We start from the raw sequence: 21,288 nt of genomic DNA on the forward strand, positions 1-21,288 counted from the left end.
AACATTGTTAACCAACATTGCCCCAACATTGCCCCGATGTTGGTAGCCAACATTGCCCTANCAATAGAATTCAATTTTTCTATATAACTCATTCTATTGAGATATTTTCTACAGAATTTCTTCGGCTCAAATTTTCCAAGTTATTTCGTTTAATTTCCTTGATGAGAAGAAAAGAAAAATAGAATGAAAAAAACTTAGAAAATTTGAGTCGAGCAAATTCTATAAAAAATGTATGAAAAGAATAAGTTAATAGAAAAATCGAATTCTGTTGACTTTTTTTATTGAATGTTTTCTATTGAACATGTCAATAGAATCAGCCAAAAACTAATAGAAATTCAATATAATTTTTTAACGAATTCGATAGGTTTTTCTATTAAATTTTTTCGTGCGTCCAAACAGCCGTTTTTTGACTGTTTCATTTTACCCCGCTCTCCCCTAGAAATAAAAAATTAAAGAGGCAAATAACGCATCAAGAAACGATCAGATGTCTTCTGACAGAAAGACTCAGCCCCCTGCTTGTTTTTAGTCAGTATGGTGCTACAATTGCCTGAAATCAATGCTATATGTATTTTTTAAATAAACAGTCTTATGAATACATCGACAATTTTGTACTGTAATGATCCAAGAACTATTGTTTCGTCACAACTCTGGGTGATGCTGCACAGGCGTCAGTTCGTCATCCGCTTCCTTGAACCAGTCTCTGTAGACCCGAACCGGATCGTTCATCCAAAATTTATGAAAAGACACAGGTTCTTGGGAGGCGAGGAAGCCCTCTGCATAGTCCTGAGGCCGAGCCTGATGGAATAACGGCGATGTTGAGGGTCGGAGGCCGAGTCGAATCAGACAGATGCCGAAGAGGAACATGTCGTCTGGTGCAGACATCATCGGGCAATTGCAAGAATTCGATGTCAGGATTTTTGTGAGCAGTGGAGCGGACATGGCCAGGCCAGCCCCACCAGTAAGATACTCGTAACCAGTCTCTTCTGTTGCTCGGAATCCGTAACGTTCACCTATGGCCATCGGTTGCTTCGCATCGTAGCATGACAGCATTTTGGATAATCGTGAGACGCTTCATATTTTTGGAATGAAAGAGGAAATTATTGGGTCCACGTTCAAAAAATTTTTGGGAAAAAATTGCAGGCGGCTGTATCTTTGATACAGCTGTAATTGTACGTGGATACGTCCATGGTCTTTCCTTCTCTCTAGATTGTTAATAGAATCCCAATAGAATTTCTAGAGAATGCCAAGAGAATTTTCTAGCGAATTCGATAAAATTTTCTATTGAATTTTTTCATACGTGAATTCAGATCCTTCAATCGTAAATAGAACAGAATTTCAATAATTGATATGATTATTTCAGCAATTTTCATTTTGACAACTGACCTAATTTAATGGGTGATTAAAAATCACTTGTGCATGAGGTGATTGAGAAATTAAAAAATTGCAAATATGATTCATTATCGTTGGATTGTACCTGAGAATAGTGTCATCATCAGTCACGACTAGCCACTCGATCTTTTTCTTTTTCATTATTTTCTCTGCATGTTGCAGAAGACCGTATGTCTTCGCGCAGTGTCCCTCAGTGGTATGAGGTACGACGATTACATTCTCTAATTTCTCATCTGAAATGTTACAATTCTCTTTATATCTAATTATTCTCTCTAAAATTATTAGATATTTTTTTCCATTTGAAGTAAATTCTCTTTTAAGGCCCGGGGAGATTATGTTTCGAACGTGATCTTGGTTGTACTTTTTATTTTGATAATCTGAAATGATCTCCAATTGCAATTTAGCTTTACATAGCCTTTGAGTCTCCAAAAATTATGATTGCACAATTAAAAAAACGTTGAAAAAAAACTGAACATTTTCAAAGAGCATTTTTGATTAATGTTGGAAAAATAAACCCAAAATAGGGATGAGGAAATTCCAAATTAATAATTTGATGTATCTAATGGCTGATGTCAGATAGTTAATTACCGTGATAAATTATTCATTCACTATTTCCTCTCTATCGGACTTATTTCTTGATCTTTATTAGAAACGCTCTTTGAAAATGTTCACTGTTTTAAACTTTTTTTGATTGTACAATCATAATTTTTAAGGACTCCTGCGTGATGTAAAATCCGATGGAAATTGTGATGTATTTTACATTATGAAGATTGAAAAACAATCGAGACAACGTTGGAAAGATAATCCACTCAGGCCTTAACACCTTTAAAATCTTTAAATAAGGTATTAGTTTTTTGGTGTAAGTTCTACCTTCTTCATTACTGAAGAGAGCGTAATGCACGGTATGTCTCAACCACGTCTTCAACAAAAGCGGCATCCTCTTACTGTGATTTACGTTGTACGTCTTTACAGCAAAGAAAATGTTTCCTATCGACACAGGATTTCCCTGAACACGAAAAAATACTATGAAATTTCAAAAGAGTTCAATGCACAGATCAACAATTGCAAAAAGAGAATTGAGGGAATTTTATGAACGATGATAATCTTACGCATGACGGAAATTTCTTTGGATACGTCGCGCAGGTTTCGGCGGAATCAACACAAAACTCCGATAGGTGAATGAGTTGAGGACCTTTCCCATTGTTATGTACGAAATTTGAGAATTCGTACGAGGCATCGATTATGAAATCGTTGTCCGAAGGTACTCCTGAGCGCACTCTGATCTTGAGGGTCTCGAGGAGTGCTCTAGAAATGCCGAAACCGGAAGCGATGTTCGGATATGAGAGTCTCGTCAAGGGATCAGCGAAATGATGGATTATTGTCGGCCCAGTGTCGTGGAGCGCGTGGCCAATCCACAGAGCCTTTGAAAATGAAAACAAGACGAAAATTCTCTATTATTAAAAAATGGGTGAAACATTTCCGGTCGGCAATCTATTTCGCGAAGCTTATGCTAGACGTTAGGAATATTCAAAAATATTAAAGTTTATCTACGCTCGAAAAATTTCAATCTCAAGATCTTTTTCTATCTTCATTCTTAAAACAAGTGGAACATTGCTTTTTTCACAACATAGTTAATATATTTTTGGTAATAAATTAGCAATTTGCTTTTGAAATGAAAATTTTTTATTTCAATAAAAAATCGTTGTCAGCCAACATTGCCCCAACGTTCGTAGCCAATATTACCCCAATGTTAGTAGACACCATTTTCCCAACGTTGGCATCCAACATTACTTCAATGCTGACAGCCAATATTGCGCCAATGTCGATAGCCAACAAAGCCCCAATGTCGGTTGCCAACATTACTCCAACGTTGTAGACATCATTGCTCCAACATTGTTAACCAACATTGCCCCAACATTGCCCCGATGTTGGTAGCCAACATTGCCCTAATGTTGGTAGCCAACATTGCCCTAATGTTGGTAGCCAACATTGCCCCAATGTCGGTAGCCAACATTACTCCAACGTTTGTAGACATCATTGCCCCAACATTGTTAACCAACATTGTCCCAACATTGCCCCGATGTTGGTAGCCAACATTGCCCTAATGTTGGTAGCCAACATTGCCCCAATGTCGGTAGCCAACATTACTCCAACGTTGGTAGACATCATTGCCCCAACATTGTTAACCAACATTGTCCCAACATTGCCCCGATGTTGGTAGCCAACATTGCCCTAATGTTGGTAGCCAACATTGCCCCAATGTCGGTAGCCAACATTACTCCAACGTTGGTAGACATCATTGCCCCAACATTGTTAACCAACATTGTCCCAACATTGCCCCGATGTTGGTAGCCAACATTGCCCTAATGTTGGTAGCCAACATTGCCCCAATGTCGGTAGCCAACATTACTCCAACGTTGGTAGACATCATTGCCCCAACATTGTTAACCAACATTGTCCCAACATTGCCCCGATGTTGGTAGCCAACATTGCCCTAATGTTGGTAGCCAACATTGCCCCAATGTCGGTAGCCAACATTACTCCAACGTTGGTAGACATCATTGCTCCAACATTGTTAATCAACATTGCCCCAACATTGCCCTAATGTTGGTAGCCAACATTCCCCCAATGTCGGTAGTCCACATTACCACAATGTTAGTAGACAACATTGCCCCAACGTTGGCAGTCAACATTCGCCCAACATTGCCCCGATGTTGATAACCAACATTACCCCAACGTTGACAGCCAACATTACCCCTACGTCGGTGCCAATATTACCCCAAAGTTGGCAGCCAACATTTCCCCAACGTTAAAATTTTTCACCTTTATTCTCATGATCGAATTCGAAGCTGGCATTGGCAAGATGCACATTTTAAATCACAATTCGATTCATTTAAACAGATATTTTTCGTCACTCTTCAGCATTTTCTCCTGAAATCACTCATTGCCAAGATAATCCCTTAATCATTATCGAGACAGAAAAAACTTGGCTGCTTCATCAAAATCATTTTTACATACCTCCGACGAATTAAATCTCGACAAGACTCTCATCAATCTCGACAGATTTACCCCAGTATTCTCTGAACAAAACAGATACCATTGTGCATTCGCATGTTGAGAATGGAGAACGGGAATCAGAGGGTAAATCGCCCAGGCCCCTTTCATTTCCCTCTCCCCGATCCTCTGGTGAGTCAATAAAAAATTAGGCGCATTCTTCTGAAGATCATAAGCTTGCTCCGTGATATTCTGTCTCAGTAACTCTGCCTGACCTGCACTATATCCATTCCTCTGACTCAGAACAATGATAACAATATCTTCAGGTTCTAAAATACAAAATTGCAGGCGAGGAATTAAGGAAAATAGTATATGTCAACAAATCGAGGGGATTAATGCACAATTTTTCTTCACCTGTTGATGCAAATACTAGTAGAACTGGAAGAAATGCAAGCAGATGCACCAGATTTCCCATGATAATTGACACACAGGAAATGGTACTAAACAGCATTATGACATGACTTTCAATTGAGTCATTCACTTTTTTATGAGGTATTCCACGTCAAATGAGTCAATCGCTGACTCTCATCCTCTTGGAAATTAATATCACGATTAAAATCCAAAGTGCGAGGTTCGAATTGTCCGGGCTTTTAAATTCACTACGAAAGTCAAAAATATTTCTAAAAATACTTCTCTTCCTTATAAAAAAATAATAACACTCGCTGAATCAAAAATAATAATAAAAACATCCTCAATCATCAAAAAGTCCATAAATCATCAATTTTTTATTTTCAGTTTTTCAACTGGAGATGACGACTTCATTGAAGATAACCTCTTCATCTCTACCGTAATACCCATTCGTAATCAATTCCTTCAGCCCACATCACTATCAATTCCACAAAACATTGAAAAATAAATAAAATTTTACACAGGAAATTCACCAAAATTTTCAATTAACCTCAGCTGCTGAATTCGGTAAATAAAAAAACAGAAATCGAAAAGATACTACTCTAATCAAAATAAAAACCGCGTAGGCGTCGGCAGTTGCCTGCGGGGAGGTGGGTATTCATTACCCAATAATAAAATAAAAATGAACATACAGATTACTGAATAATATATCACGATTAAAATCCAAAAGTACGAGATTCGAATTGTCCGGGCTTTTAAATTCACTACGAAAGTCAAAAATATTTCTAAAAATACTTCTCTTCCTTATAAAAAAATAATAACACTCCCTCAATCAAAAATAATAATAAAAACTTCCCCAATCATCAAAAAGTCCATATATCATCAATTTTTTATTTTCAGTTTTTCAACTGGAGATGACTTCATTGAAGATAACCTCTTCATCTCTACTGTAATACCCATTCGTAATCAATTCCTTCAGCCCACATCACTATCAATTCCACAAAACATTGAAAAATAAATAAAATTTTACACAGGAAATTCACCAAAATTTTCAATTACCCTCAGCTGCTGAATTCGGTAAATAAAAAAACAGAAATCGAAAAGATACTACTCTAATCAAAATAAAAACCGCGTAGGCGTCGGCAGTTGCCTGCGGGGAGGTGGGTATTCATTACCCAATAATAAAATAAAAATGAACATACAGATTACTGAATAATATATCACGATTAAAATCCAAAAGTACGAGATTCGAATTGTCCGGGCTTTTAAATTCACTACGAAAGTCAAAAATATTTCTAAAAATACTTCTCTTCCTTATAAAAAAATAATAACACTCGCTGAATCAAAAATAATAATAAAAACTTCCTCCATCATCAAAAAGTCCATAAATCATCAATTTTTTATTTTCAGTTTTTCAACTGGAGATGACTTCATTGAAGATAACCTCTTCATCTCTACCGTAATACCCATTCGTAATCAATCCTTTCAGCCCACATCACTATCAATTCCACAAAACATTGAAAAATAAATAAAATTTTACACAGGAAATTCCCCAAAATTTTCAATTACCCTCAGCTGCTGAATTCGGTAAATAAAAAAACAGAAATCGAAAAGACACTACTCTAATCAAAATAAAAACCGCGTAGGTGTCCACAGTTGCCCGTAGGGGGAGTGATTAGTAAATCCGTCGCCATAATAGCGACGGGAGCCTCTCTCGTCACCACGACGATCAATTTCGCGGTGGAAACCCTCGATAAATCGGTGTAAAGCCCCCAAAGTGATAATAAACAAATCCTGGGAGGTGGTGGTGAACTCACCAGTGGAGAAACGGATTAATCCGTCAACGTAACAGCTCTTCCAAAAACATCTGTAGATTAATTTTCTTGGCGTTAACGTGCCCTTGCGCAAGTTCAGCTTGACTGGATTCAATCGACTCTTGGAAAAGTCGTATTTTCTCATTAAAATCGGCATTCAAACATGGCTTATTGAAAAAATGAAGGGTCATCAGATATTCACTGTTTCTCCATACGGAGGAGAGTTCATCTCTGTCTACGATTACAATATTTTTTTGCCATTTGGGGAGGTGGGGGCCTGTCCTTGCAATGGACAAAAAGTCGTCGAAATCACATCACAGTCAGCAGAGCGCGAATAAGAGCGCCACTGCTGAGTCTAAAAAAAATCAAGGTAATTGTTGTTGTTGTTATTATTTTTTCTTTCGCGAGTACGAATATTCGGAAAAGGGAGGTAATGGGACAACGAAGCAGGAGAGAATGAGTTGCTTTGTGTGACTGAAGTGACTGAGCCTAGGGGAGGTTGGGGTAAAATGGACACTTGACTTTTTTAAAAATATTAGTGACGGGTTGAAATGTTGGAGAAATTTAATCTTTTTTTTTTTCAATACAAAGAACAATTCTTTCCCTTTGTGATGAGCCTAAACTGAGCAATATTGATACATTTGTTTCTGAGTTCTGAATAATTTTAAAAGTCTAAAGTGTCCACTTTACCCTACCCTCCCCTATTTACACCGGGGAGTTGGACACGAGTAGAGTTGAAGTAACTCGTCGGTGGAAACACAACGATGAGTTAGTCTCAGTGGAAACGAGACAGAAGTTGGCTATTATTTCCCATGTAAAAGGAGATCCATCGAACTCCTTTGAGTTTATGTCAACGCTAACAACACATCAAGTTCGTACGGTGTAAATAGACTCACTGAAGCTTGGAATGCAGTCAGTGGAATGGAGTTTCACTGATTGTAGCTTAAAATGAAATTAATCTTATGAATTTCACTGATTAGAGCCTAAAATGGAGTCAGTTCCGTGAAATTTTACTGATTAAAGCTTGGAACGGAGTTAATTGCCTGGCTTTTTACTGATTAAAACTTGAAATGTGTTTAATTCGGGGAAATTGCATTGATTAAACTGAAGTTCATTTTGAAAAATTTCACTGATTGAAATTTGGAATTGTGTTAATCTTATGAATTTCACTGATAGAAGCTTAAAATGGCATTACTTTCATGAAATTTCATTCATTCAAGCGTAAAATGTGATTAATCCCGGAAAATTGCGTTGATTAAACTGAAGTTTATTTTGCAAAATTTCGAGAATCTAAAATCGAATTAATTTCTTGTGTCTAAACCAATCAAGGCCGTTGTTGTGATTATAATTTTCTTAATGAGAGGCGAGAATGACTCGTTTTTTCCATTTTTGTACATAGGGAAGAGTAAAGTGCACTATTTTTAAATTTTAATAACGACAGATAGAAGATAAATAAAAAAAACCAATCGTGCCATTTCTTTCAACTGTCGAAACACTCCCACTAATTATTGATTTTGATTTGAAATTTGTCCAGATATCGTCAATGGTAAAGCTTTTCCAAAGGCCCCACGTCGGCGCGAGCCACCTGGTGCCAATAGTTACTCCAAGAATGAACAATCTCGCAAATCCAATCATCAGAAGACGCGAAACTTTGATAAGAGACCCAAACCTAAAGGACAATATTATGGCGGTGCAAAGGAGGATACCAAGGTGCATTACCTTCTCATTATGTGGGGCTTTCTACATCTTCAGTAACTTTAGAACAAAAAAAAATTTCTCCCGTTGAAACTTGAAATGGGATTAATTTTGTGACATTTCACTCATTCAAACTTGATTAATTTTGAAAATTTGATTAATTTCATGAAATGTCACCGATGAAGGCTTAAAATGGAGTTAATTTCATGAATCACTGGCTCAAGCTTAAAAGCGAATTGATTTCGTAGAATTTCACTGGTTAAAGTTCAAAATGAGATTAATGTCGTCCAATTTTACTGACGAATGTTTAAGATGATATTAATTTCATGAAATTTCATCAATTAAAGCTTCAAATGGGAATAATTTCGTGAAATATCACTAATTAACACTTAAAACAGAGTTAGTGCCATAAAATTTCACTGCCTGAAGCTTAAAATGGCGTGAATTTCATGGAATTCCACCGATCGAAGCCTAATACGGAATTGATTTCATGGAATTTCACTGATTGAAGCTCAATTTGAGATTAATTTCGTTAAATTGCCTTAATCAAAGTTTAAAATGGCATTAATTCCATGAAATTGCACTGATGGAAGCTTAAAGTGGAGTTTATTCTGCAAAATTTTACTAGTTGAAGCTTATACTGACATTGACCTTGTGAAATTCACTCATTAAAGATGATTGAGTTTATCCTGCACCAATAAAAAAATTTAAAAAATCAGGAAATGAAATTAATTCAACTAATTGTCTTCAGGTAGTGGATGAAGAAGTAGCCGAGTATGGCTCGGTGATGGCTCCAGGAAGTAAAAAGCAGAATTTGAATCATCTGCTGAATTTTCATTATGAACCGCGTGATAGGATTCACGGTGGCTGGAATAATTATGGGAGATCCAACTACAACAACAGCAATCGTTGGCTACCACCTGTCCAACGACACAAATACAACAAGGAGTTATTTCTACAAGCAAAGTGAGTTTGAATAATCATTCGATTTAAATAATGCTCTGGGATAGCTGGAGTAATAGCCATCTGTTGTACTAACCGTTGAGATTTTGTATTTAATGGACTCAATGGATCTGTTTTTAGCTGTCAGTTTGTCGTAACGAGTGATGGAGACTATTCTGTTTATTTGATTGATCCTGATACACTTGTGGATTGGAAATTAATCGAGCAAATTGTGAGTGGTTCATTTTTTTGCTTCCGAAGAAAATTTAATTCATAGATGTCATTTAATAATTCAATTCATGTATTAAAAATCATCAAAAGAACTTTTATTGCAAAATTTCCTCTGACATTTTCATCCGAAACCTCTTTTTCCCAACATAACACAATAATTAACATAATTAAACCTAAAAGAACAAATCCTGTCTCATTGATCATCTCCGTATCTGTTTGAATCATTAGCTTTTGATGTTGAATAAAAAAATAATCATCTCCTCTCCTTCCTCAGAGAATTTACACATCAGAGAGCCTGTCCTGCCCCATATGCCTGTGTTCCCCAATAACCAGATTTTTTAATTCCTGTCAATCGTTTATTTAGTTTGAGAACAAATGGTTTTGGATAAAAATGTCAGAAGAATTTTTTCTAGTTAAAGAAATTTCTAATAGAAAACATCTCCTGTTTACCCCTCAATTTGACAATTTAACAATAATAAACTGAACATTGATCAAAACTTCTAACAGAATTTATTAAATTTTCCAACACAAGTCTAGTGATTATTTTGTTTAAAAATCCATTAAATGGCTTTTCTTATCATAAATTTTCTCAGCTACACAAAATTTCCTCGCATTTTCATCAAAAAGTTCTTCTTCCCAAGATAATAACACAATAATTAACGTAATGAATCAACCCAAAAGAAGAAATCATTTTTCATTGATCGTCTCCATAGCAGAACGATCACTAGCTTTTTCTGCTGAATAAAAAAGTTATCATCTCCTCCCCTTCCCCAGAAAATCTACACATCAGAGAGCCTGTCCTGCCCCATCTGCCTGTGTCCCCCAGTGGCCGGAAAGATGACCCGCTGTGGTCACGTCTACTGCTGGCCCTGCATCCTCCACTATCTCTCCCTCTCCGACAAACACTGGCGGAAGTGTCCGATCTGCTACGAGTCCATCCACAAGTCCGACCTCAAGAGTGTCACCGAAGTCACCCAGCAGCCCCTGAACATTGGTGACACCGTCAAGCTCCGTCTGATGCGTCGCAAGAGAGGCTCCCTCCTAGCTGTACCTGTTGAGGAATCCAACACTCCAGACCCAGACAACTTCTTCACTATTTTTGATCAGAAGGATCGGACCAACCAGGTCTACTCGAAACTACTGAGGGCTGATGTTCGTGATGTCGTTGGGATCATTGATAGCGAGAGGAATCAACTCAAATTCGAGCAGATGGTGGACCCGCATTCGCCGGAGAATTGTTTCATAGAGCAGGCTCTTGCTGAGTTGTCTGATAGGGAGGAGAGGATTCTCAAGGGGGTTGGGAAGGACGAGGGGACGATTCCAGGGGATAATGGTGATAATGACGTGGAGGGGGAGAACCAAGGGGTTGTGGAGGGCAGTTGTGAGGTGAAGGGGAAAGAGGAGAGGAAGAATGACGATGAAGGGCGGACCCCAGGACAGCAGAACTTGCCGAAATTTTTTTATTTTTATCAAGGTGAGTTGAGGGATTCATGAGTTTGGGCTTTTTCATGTTTTGGTGGATGTGGGATTATTTTGAGGGGCGATTTTGTTCGCCCAAACAAGACTTGTTTGACAACGTGTTTGTTTTTCTCTCAGTGTATACACACACACACACACACACATACAGACCGGTTTCTAAAAAGTATCGCGAGAGGTTCTAGGGGTCATGAAACGTGGAGCAACCATGAAATTTCCACAATCGATTTTTGGGATCATTACAATAACTTCCTCACTTTGGGTTGGGAAGTTGAAAATTTCAAGTTTTCGTTTTTCCCTGGTGCTTCTTCTTCCCTAATAATTCTCCACTCATTGCAATTCACAGCTGAAGATGGTCAGCACGTCTACCTCCACGCGATGAACGTGAAGATGCTGGAGGTGCAGTACGGCGACCTCGAGCACTCCCCCCGAACCCTCACTGGTAAAATCCTCGAGAAAGAGAGTGGAAGCTTTACCGAGGATCTCCGCAAGCGAATGCGATACCTCTGTCATCTACCCCTCACCTGTTCCTTCGAGATCGCTGAGATCGAGTTGACGACACCTCTGGTGTCCCCTGATGTTCTTGATTACTTCAAGGAGCAGTTGGATGCCCGGGAGAGACGAAGACGTCGTCGTGAACGTGACGAGAAGAAACGAGAGAAGAAGATCACTGCTGAGGAGAACAAGAAACTGGGGAGATATCCCACGCCCAAAGTGCATATCGAGTCCCACAGGCATTTCCCGGGGTGGCAGACTGAATTACCATCTTCCAGGTATTGTTAATTTCATTATTGAAATGTTAAGGGGATGTGGAAAAACTAATTCATTGCTGTTTCAAGATTTTCGGGGAATTGATGCTTCGTGAATTATAAATTATCTCGATAGTGGGGCATTTTAGGAAGAATTGTCATAAATCATTTTTTGTAGATGAGGAAATTATCTACAAAAAGTGTCTAGTGAATTTTTTAGTTAAATTTGTTTGTTATGAAGATAATTTAACAATTAAAACTACGGGAAATCGGCTGCATTACAAAATCGAGATTTTGAGGAAATTCATGTTTCTTAAATTCTAAATTATCTCCGTAACGAGCCATCTTAGAAAGAAATGCCATTAAACCTTTCTTGTAGCTGAGAAAGTTCTCCACAAAAAATATCTTCTGCATGTTTTTCCTACAATTAGAACAGAGCTCGTGCTTCGCGTGCGTATTGTTTTTCATGGGTGCTAGAATAGTAAAATCTTACCATTTCTCAATTCCATTAATTTTTATCTCAATAATAATTCAGAAAAAATGAATGGTTTCAACGAAGTTTTTCACAAGAGAATTGAATTGTTGAATGATTTATTCGGAATCGTCATAATTCTCTTCATTTTCTTCTTCGTTTCTCTTTTGCTTTTTGCGTTCTTTTTTATTTTTAAGGATGTATTATGTACTATATACATAGACACCATATTACATTACTTGATAAGCGGAGTAGAGGCTTCAAAAATCGTTACACTGGATTCTTTAAAAGTGAACCACTCATCACCAAGATGATAAAAAATACAAAAACATGAATAATTAAGAAAACAAAAATTGTTTTACTGTTGCAGTGCCGCAATTTCAACACCTCCAGAATCAATCCCATCATCAAGCCTCGCGAGTAGTCCCTCACACAGCACCCTGGGTGACTCAACTGCCCTCTTGACCGATTCCATGTGGTCGTTGCCCTCCCAGAACGACCAAGGACCTTCCTTCGCCCAAATGCTTCGTAACGAAAATTCAAAAATGTCTGATTCAAAAGTCTGGCCTTCGATGAACCCATCCCTTCCATCAAGCAAATCCAATAATGTCGTTGCACCCCAGAATGAGGAAGATTATCCTCAGGCACCGAGTCACAGCCAGAGTTTCGGTGATGTACTTGCTCTTGCCCTTGAGGCATCAACCATCCATGAGGACCCAATCCCCAGGGGAAAAGCCAAGAAGAATAAGAAAAGGGGAAAGGCTACTCTTCTTTATGCAAGTGGAATGGCGAGATCTTCATAAGTAAATAGTTATTTATCTGCCAGAGTGGAGAAAATTTATTTCAGAAAAATAGTAGTGAGGGAAACAGGATGCGATCATTTTGCTCTGTGATGAATTTTGGGTTAATATTTCTCATGGGTTTTAAGATATTTGGGGAAAAAAATCTTGAAGGGAAACGATAAAAGAGAGAAGAATATTGTAGAAAAAAATCAGATGAACTAGACAAATACATAATTTTTGTAGAAAAAAATTAGATGAACTAGACAAATTTTTATGGGTTTTTTTTCAGCTTCCTTTGGATTGAAAATATTTATCAAAAACTCGTCATGAAATTAAATTAGAAGAAATCCAGGAAATTTCAGAAATTGATATTTTGGAATTTATGGAACATGTCGAAATTTTTGCCACAAAAATTGGATTTTTGTTGTAATCTTTTTTTATTCTATAAAAAAATCTTCAGGAAGTGACAACACTATTGGAAAATTATGAAAAAATTGTCATTTTGCAAAAAAAATGAGATATATCTCTTTTTTTTCTGTTATATTTCATTTTTTAAACAGGTTCTTATGGACACTTTCCTGTCTCCATTAGATTAACATATTTAGGAATAACTTAGCATGAAATTAAATTAGAAAAAAAAACCAGAGAATTTCAGGAATAGATATCTTGGAATCTATGAGAGATGACGATTTTTTTACCACAATAATTTGGTTTTTCTTGCAGATCTCTTAGGCAATTTATAAAAACCATTTGAGATGATTTATAAAAACTGATCAATTTTGCTATTCATCTAAATATCCATAAATCTCCATTTGGGATGGAGGGAAAATGTAAAGAAATATCATAAAATGTTCGTTACTTTGTCATAGTTGCAACTGTGAAAACTAATTATATTCGAAACGAAATTATGGAAATTTTCAGACTGGATTTAAAGTGTATTATTTTTTTAAGGAGGAAACCTCTCAATTTCCCCGCAAAGCCAATCTCAATGAATTGTTTGCATTTGAATATTTTTTTCTAAATTAAATCCACCTGTTCTGAAGTGAAATCAACCCATCCTGTTTCATCGCTTGACACCTAAATCGTTTTAAGATTATTATTTTGATTATTTGTTATTATTAGAGGAACCATTGGCGACAGGAAATATTCTTGATTCCAGTTTTGTGTAATCATCAAGAATAAAAATAGAAGTGACTAAACCACGTTGTGTTATCATGAAACCGAATGTAATTCTATTGTTGATGAAGACCTTCTTGAAATAAATGAATAGAAACATCTAATATATTGAATTTTCAACCTTTATCAATTCTAATTGTTTCCTTCCCCATTTGTATCTTCTAAATTGACTAAAAAGTAATTGTGAAAATCCACTTTCAAAATTAACAAACTTGAATTTCACAAAAATTTACTGAATTCAGTAATAAGCTTAATTTGTTTGTTTTATTAATTGTTGAATTATCTCGTTGATTACTGGATTTAAAAAAATTGACATTTTCTGCTCAATCCCCTCTTTATGAAGATAGTTTCAATTGTAATCAACTCGAGAGTTCCTAAAAATCTTGAAATTACCGAAAAATTTCTCTCTCGCCACCAAACAACCCCATAAAGATATAAAAAATAAGTAAAAAACAGAATATATAGGATTTGGAACAGAACCGCTTTATTTACATAGAAAAAAAATCACATCTCTATTACAATATCTCCAGAATTGAATGTTGCTCAATAAATTATTAAAGTTACGCCATAATCTGCATAATAAAAAAAAGTTTACAGTCCTAGCACGTGAGAAAAGTTACTCAAAGCGATATCCTCATTTTCTATGTCCTTCTGTTCCTCCCAAGTCTCACCCAAATTTTCGAGTTGTGAATACGAAAATGCTCAAAAATCGAAAAGACCCTCCTCCCCTGGTCGTCCCCCAATTTAATCAACCTCCTCGATGGTGGGTCCAGAGGCTCCACCTCCTGGAGCAGCTCCAGGTGCACCACCAGCTCCTGGCATGCCTCCAGGCATTCCCCCAGGCATGCCCCCAGCTCCCTGATACAGCTTGGTGACAATGGGATTGCAGATGGACTCGAGCTCCTTCTGCTTGTGCTCGTACTCCTCCTTCTCAGCAAGCTGATTGGCATCGAGCCACTTGATGATCTCATTACACTTGTCAAGCACAACCTGCTTGTCACTGGCGGAGATCTTGTCCTTGAGCTTGTCATCCTCAACAGTGCTCTTCATGTTGAAGCAGTACGACTCGAGTCCATTCTTAGCTGAGATGGTCTCCTTCTGCTTCTCATCCTCACTCCTGTACTTCTCAGCCTCATTCACCATCCTCTCGATGTCCTCCTTGCTGAGACGTCCCTTGTCATTGGTAATAGTGATCTTGTTCTCCTTACCAGTGGATTTATCAACAGCAGAGACATTCAGAATGCCATTAGCATCGATATCAAAGGTGACCTCGATCTGGGGGACGCCACGAGGAGCTGGTGGGATCCCAGAGAGCTCAAACTTGCCCAGAAGATTATTATCCTTCGTCATGGCTCGTTCTCCCTCATAAACCTGGATCAGCACACCAGGCTGGTTATCAGCATAAGTGGTGAACGTCTGGGTCTGCTTAGTAGGAATTGTGGTATTCCTCTTGATGAGAGCAGTCATCACACCTCCAGCAGTCTCAATACCAAGTGACAGTGGAGTCACATCGAGCAGAAGCAGATCCTGCACAGCCTCAGACTTGTCTCCATGAAGAATAGCTGCTTGGACAGCAGCTCCGTAGGCAACAGCCTCATCAGGATTGATCGACTTGTTCAATTCCTTTCCATTGAAGAAGTCCTGCAGGAGCTTCTGGATCTTGGGGATACGGGTGGAGCCTCCCACGAGGACAATGTCGTTGATCTGTGCCTTGTCCATCTTGGCGTCACGAATGGACTTCTCCACTGGCTCCAGGGTGCCTCTGAAGAGGTCTGCGCACAGCTCCTCGAATCTAGCACGAGTGATCGAGGTGTAGAAGTCCGTTCCCTCGTACAGAGAATCAATCTCGATGTTCGCTTGGGTCGAGGAGGAGAGGGTTCTCTTCGCACGCTCGCAGGCTGTCCTCAGACGACGAAGGGCCCTCTTGTTGCTGGTGAGCTCCTTCTTGTATTTTCGCTTGAACTCCTGGACAAAGTGGTTCACCATTCTGTTGTCGAAGTCCTCTCCTCCCAAGTGGGTGTCACCAGCTGTTGATTTCACCTCGAAGATACCCTCCTCAATGGTCAGGATGGAGACGTCGAAGGTACCGCCACCCAGGTCGAAGATCAGGACGTTGCGCTCACCTATGGTCTTCTTGTCGAGACCGTAGGCGATGGCTGCTGCTGTTGGCTCGTTTATTATTCGGAGCACATTCAGACCGGAGATGGTGCCAGCGTCCTTCGTTGCCTGACGCTGCGAGTCGTTGAAGTACGCTGGGACTGTTATCACAGCGTTGGTGACGGTTTGACCGAGGTAAGCCTCGGCTGTCTCCTTCATCTTAACGAGGACCATTGAGGAGACTTCTTCGGGGTAGAAGGTCTTCGTCTCGCCTTTGTATTGGACCTGGATCTTCGGCTTGGTGTTGTCGTTTATCACTGTGAATGGCCAGTGCTTCATGTCTGCTTGCACTGTTGCGTCGTCGAAACGACGACCGATCAGTCTCTTTGCGTCTGAAATTACATCATTTTTGGAGTTAATTTTCATTTCTCATGCCTCCCCATAATGAAAACATAGACGTATCCACATCAAAAACAAATTAGAGTGAACAGGCCAATTGCTGAAGGGTGAAGGGACATTCGAATTTCGTGGTAGGATCTAAAATAAAAGAATCACTTAAACAGGGATATGATGGCTTCCCCGCCGTCAAATATATTTTAATTCGCAAAAAAATTATTTGAAGTGAAAATAACAAAACAAAGAATAATGAAATTAAGAAAAAGTTGAAGGCAGCCAAAATCCCTAATCTCTGGAAGGCTGGGCTATTTTTACAATTTTTTTAAATGTCGATCGATAGAAAAAATAATTGATCAGATGATTACACACGAGTAATATTATTGAAAGGTGAAATAATCAGTACAATTTTCATTTTATTTTCTGAAATATTCAATGCAACTTGGAAATCGTCCAGAAATTGCCCTGTTTACCCCATTTCAATTCGACCAAAATCATTAACTTCAGGGACTCCAGGGGGCATGAGATTTCTCCCCGAAAACCCCCACCACCGAAAAAATTCAATCCCCAAAAATCCATTATTTTAATCTTCAAAAATTAAAGATTGACAAAAATGCGAGCTTCAAAAATAAATCCTCAAAAAAAACAGAAAATCCATTATTTTCATTTTAAAAAATTAAAGATTGACTTTTCATCGACGGTGGAAGCCCCCACCCCCCAAAAAAAAGTAAAAAAATCGATGTCCAAAGAATTCCCAAAACTCAAAGTAATTAATCACCACGAAAGAAAAAAATGATTCCACCTCAACCGAAATAACGAAATGGAAGGCATCATCCAGCTCGCCTTGACTCCCCACAATTTCCGAAACCGACAAAACCTTCAATTCAAAATGGAGGACTCACCGAAAATGGTGTTGTTGGGATTCATGGCGACCTGGTTTTTCGCAGCATCACCAATAAGTCGTTCAGTGTCAGTGAATGCGACATAGCTAGGAGTTGTCCTGTTTCCCTGATCATTAGCGATGATCTCGACTTTTCCATGTTGAAAAACTCCGACACAGGAGTAAGTTGTTCCAAGATCGATACCAACAGCGGGTGCTTTCGACATTTTGTCTAGTTTTCTTTTCCTGAAATCCCAAATAACCGATATTAACCCCAATCCGCAGACTCTTCGTCGAAATGAGGGACAAACAACGATGTTAATGAACAATTGAATGACTAGAATGACTAATTGAATTACCTTTGGATCTAATAAAGGAGACGGAGTCTCTAATACTTGGGCGTGAGTTGTTACTCGTTCAACGATTCGCAACGTGAGTGACGAACAATTGCCGCCTCACCCGAATATATCGCCCAGATCTCGACGCTTCTGGAATGTTCCGAAACGAGTGGAACGTTCTCAGCCAACGGGAGAGCCGCTTCGATCCCTCCCTCTCGCCCATTGGTCGCTCTTGCCCCACAACTGGAATCATTTCTTATCCCAAAACCCTTTTTTTCTCTTCAGTTTTGCTCGCAAATGGATTAAAAATTCTGGTTCACTGATTTTTCATTTTATTTGAGGAGTTTCGGGGGTCGCGGGTGGAGCTGGGGTTTCGGGGGGTTGAGGTGATTTTATTGAACTTCCGCTGGAGGGAATAATGCGTCACTATGCGGGAATCGGAAGTGACTAGTGTGGAGCGCATGGAGAGATGTTTTATTCTAGATTGAACTAGAAGCGGAATTATGAGGGCTTGGGTTTGCGCTGATTTTAGAGGTGTTAGGCAGGTTGATGACCGCGGCGAGGGGGTGGTGGGTGTACTTAGTGTTATGGGGATTTCGGGATTTATTTGGGATGCATTCAGTTTTTTGAATTTTTGGAATTTATGGGGGAATTGGTTTTAATTTGAGGCTTGGAGCGTGGAATATTTGGGTTCAGTGTCGAATATCTTTGGATTGGACGACGTGATTTTGATGGGTCAGGTCTTGTTTTGGAGGGGATGGAGATAGGATTGAAATGAGCTTTGATTTTTTCAATTTCACTCTACCAATTTTGAGATATTGACGGTAGAACATCGGTAGTTTGGGCAGCGTTTTCAAATAGGGGGCTTTTAGGTGAGATGATAGTTTTTGGGGAGTATCTTGGAATCTAATGGAGATAGCGAAATTTTTGTGAGGAACTTTTTCGTAGAGAAGATTGGGTTCTACAAAAAAAGTTCTATGAAGATTTTTGCTGTCTATGTTGGATTGGGAGATATTTAGCAAAAACTTTCCCTGGAGTTGGAGTCCATTTTTTCCAATTGATTTTTCTTGGACTTCAGTTTTTTGGAAATATCTAGGAATTGAAGAGAGATAGTGAAGATCTTCAAAGGACATTTTTTGTAAAGCATAATCAGAGCTGCAAAAAAGGTCCTGATGAAAATCTTTCCATGTCCCCTGGATTCGGAGATATTTACCAAAAATTAAACTCAAGGTGACAGAATGAATTTTTATTCAGCATTCAGTTTTTGCTGAATATCTTGGAATTGAAGGGAGATATTGAAAATCTTCATAAAACCTTTTCTGTGGAGCAGAACCCGACTCACAAAAATTGTCTTATCAAGATTTTCTCTATCTCCTTTGGATTCCGAGATATTCAACGATTTCTGCCGTCTCTTCCCCACCCGCTAATTTTTTTAAATTTCAGACACGTGATAATTGATATCCATTGATGATTCGTGCGATTCCATGGACCACGTGGGCTGAGTCATCATCAGTGAAACATTATCGAGCAGTGGAAATCAAGGCTCTCCTCAATGCTGTCTCATTCTCTTCTTTTTCTCTCCAATCCAATTATGGGAATATCTCCATTTGTAAATATTCGTTCCGTTGACCTTTGCAGAGTAGCAACGAGAATAAAACACGTCAATGTCAACCTTCCTCAAATATTTTTCTTTCATAACTACGTAGGAAGATTTTTAGCGAGTTATTTCTATAATTTAGATGAACTGCATTGAACTCTGGTAATTTTCAACAGAAAAAAATTGATAGTCAAGAATATCTCGAGGTTTTTCATCGGTAAATTCATGGTTCGGATCTCGTGAATATTCTGACGTGTTTATATTTCACTCTCCGCGCACAAAAAAGTTCAATTGGAATACCTAGAGAATTCGCTAGACGGTTTTATTGAAGTTTTTATTAGTTTTTGGCCGATTCTGTTGAAATGTTCAATAGAAAATATTCTATAGAAAAAGTCAATAGAATTCGCTTTTTCCATTCAACATGTTCTGTAGAATATTTATCAATTTCTATAGAAAATATTTAGAAAATAGAACAATTTCAACTCAATTTTTTTAGATATCTTCTATAGAATTTCCTTGGCTCAAATTTTCCAAGTTTTTGTTGAATTTTCTCAATGAAAATAAAAGAAAGAATGAAAAAACTTGGGAAATTTGAGCCGAGAGAATTCTATAGAATTCTGTCAACTATCGCAATAGAATAAGATGTATAGCAAAATACAATTCTATTGACATTTTCTATGGAATAATTACTATTGAACATTTCAATAGAATCGACCAAAAACTAATCAAAAGTTCATTAGAAATCCAATAGAATTGTCTAGCGAATTCGCTAGGTTTTTCTATAACATTTTTTCGTACGTGCATGTCTTGCATTTTGAGTCATATTCGTTAATTTCAAAATTTTATCTAAAACTGTAGGGAAGCGTGGGGCAAAGTGGAACGGAATCGAATTTCGCTGTTTCAGGGTTAAGCAGGGTTGAGGGTCAAATGGGAGCGACAGGGGGAGGGGTCAAACGGGTCAAACGGGAGGGCGAAGTGATCACTCCAGTCGTCCCTCCCATCAGACCCTTTTAATTACTCTGCTTGTCTCTCCCGTTTGACCCTTAAGAAAATTTGACTCGTCACCCGTCTCTCCCGTTTGACCCTTAAGAAAATTTGACTCGTCACCCGTCTCTCCCGTTTGACCCTCTAGACTGTTTAATCCTAAAAAAAATTTGACCCTTCATGCTGAGGCTTTTACTATTAAAAAAAAATATTAAAATTGATTAATCCGATTTATAATGTACCGAATAATACTCATGCGTCGGTTGCATCAAGTGACGGGAGGGGGGGGGGAATAAGGAGAAGACGTAATTGTCAGAAATAGCAGTGGCATGCTATATATTGAAGTTGACGTCACACATAGATTATATTCCTCGGTACGTCAATTCCGTGTAGATCCAGAGGCTATTTGTTTTTGCAACTGCCATTATATAAACATATGGTACTCGACACGTAGATGAGTACCTGAAATCTGAAATAACACGGATGAAAAAATTTAGTAGAAAAACCTAGCGAATTCGTTAGGAAATTCTATTGGATTTTTATTGAACTTTCTATTAATTTTTGGCCGATTCTATTGAAATGTTTAATAGAAAATATTCAATAGAAAACGTCAATAGAATTAGATTTTTCTATATAACTTAATCTATTGAGGTATTTGCTATAGAATTTCATTCGCTCAAATTTACCAAGTTTTTTTATTTAATTTTCTTGGTGAGAAGAAATGAAAAATAGAATGAAAAAAAATTAGAATATTGGAGCCGAGGAAATTCTGTAGAAAATGTCTGAGACGAATGAGTTATATACAAATCGTGAATTCTATTGAATATTTTCTATTGAACATTTCAATAGTATTATCTAAATACTAACAGAA

The 21,288-nt window shown here is 38.1% G+C and overlaps 3 protein-coding genes across 4 annotated transcripts; 1 reads left to right on the top strand and 2 right to left on the bottom strand.

The window, feature by feature from the left end:
• Positions 1 to 548: 548 nt before the first annotated feature.
• Positions 549 to 6,400, bottom strand: LOC107040880 (beta-1,3-glucosyltransferase). 2 transcript variants are annotated; one of them, XM_015261150.1, is made up of 7 exons: positions 6,361 to 6,400; positions 4,798 to 5,042; positions 4,408 to 4,712; positions 2,499 to 2,810; positions 2,260 to 2,395; positions 1,475 to 1,622; positions 549 to 1,069 (listed from the first exon to the last, which is right to left on the bottom strand). In XM_015261150.1, the coding sequence occupies exons 2-7, from the start codon at positions 4,892 to 4,894 to the stop codon at positions 640 to 642; spliced, it is 1,428 nt and encodes a 475-aa protein (XP_015116636.1). In that variant the 5' UTR covers positions 4,895 to 5,042; positions 6,361 to 6,400; the 3' UTR covers positions 549 to 639. The 2 variants fall into 2 exon arrangements, with proteins under 2 accessions (XP_015116636.1, XP_015116635.1); XM_015261149.1 differs by lacking the exon at positions 6,361 to 6,400 and having other exon boundaries at positions 4,798 to 5,346.
• An 85-nt stretch (positions 6,401 to 6,485) lies between these two features.
• On the top strand, positions 6,486 to 13,438 carry LOC107040898 (RING finger protein 10). Its single transcript, XM_015261170.1, has 7 exons — positions 6,486 to 6,975; positions 8,140 to 8,315; positions 9,052 to 9,266; positions 9,384 to 9,474; positions 10,248 to 10,947; positions 11,296 to 11,722; positions 12,541 to 13,438. The coding sequence occupies exons 1-7, from the start codon at positions 6,894 to 6,896 to the stop codon at positions 12,971 to 12,973; spliced, it is 2,124 nt and encodes a 707-aa protein (XP_015116656.1). The 5' UTR covers positions 6,486 to 6,893; the 3' UTR covers positions 12,974 to 13,438.
• A 1,150-nt stretch (positions 13,439 to 14,588) lies between these two features.
• On the bottom strand, positions 14,589 to 17,962 carry LOC107040899 (heat shock 70 kDa protein cognate 4). Its single transcript, XM_015261171.1, has 3 exons — positions 17,858 to 17,962; positions 17,521 to 17,744; positions 14,589 to 16,617 (listed from the first exon to the last, which is right to left on the bottom strand). The coding sequence occupies exons 2-3, from the start codon at positions 17,723 to 17,725 to the stop codon at positions 14,873 to 14,875; spliced, it is 1,950 nt and encodes a 649-aa protein (XP_015116657.1). The 5' UTR covers positions 17,726 to 17,744; positions 17,858 to 17,962; the 3' UTR covers positions 14,589 to 14,872.
• Positions 17,963 to 21,288: the final 3,326 nt, after the last annotated feature.

Source organism: Diachasma alloeum, unplaced genomic scaffold, assembly GCF_001412515.2.
Source record: "Diachasma alloeum isolate Michigan unplaced genomic scaffold, Dall2.0 Dall_scaffold_00349, whole genome shotgun sequence".
Classification (NCBI taxonomy): domain Eukaryota; kingdom Metazoa; phylum Arthropoda; class Insecta; order Hymenoptera; family Braconidae; genus Diachasma; species Diachasma alloeum.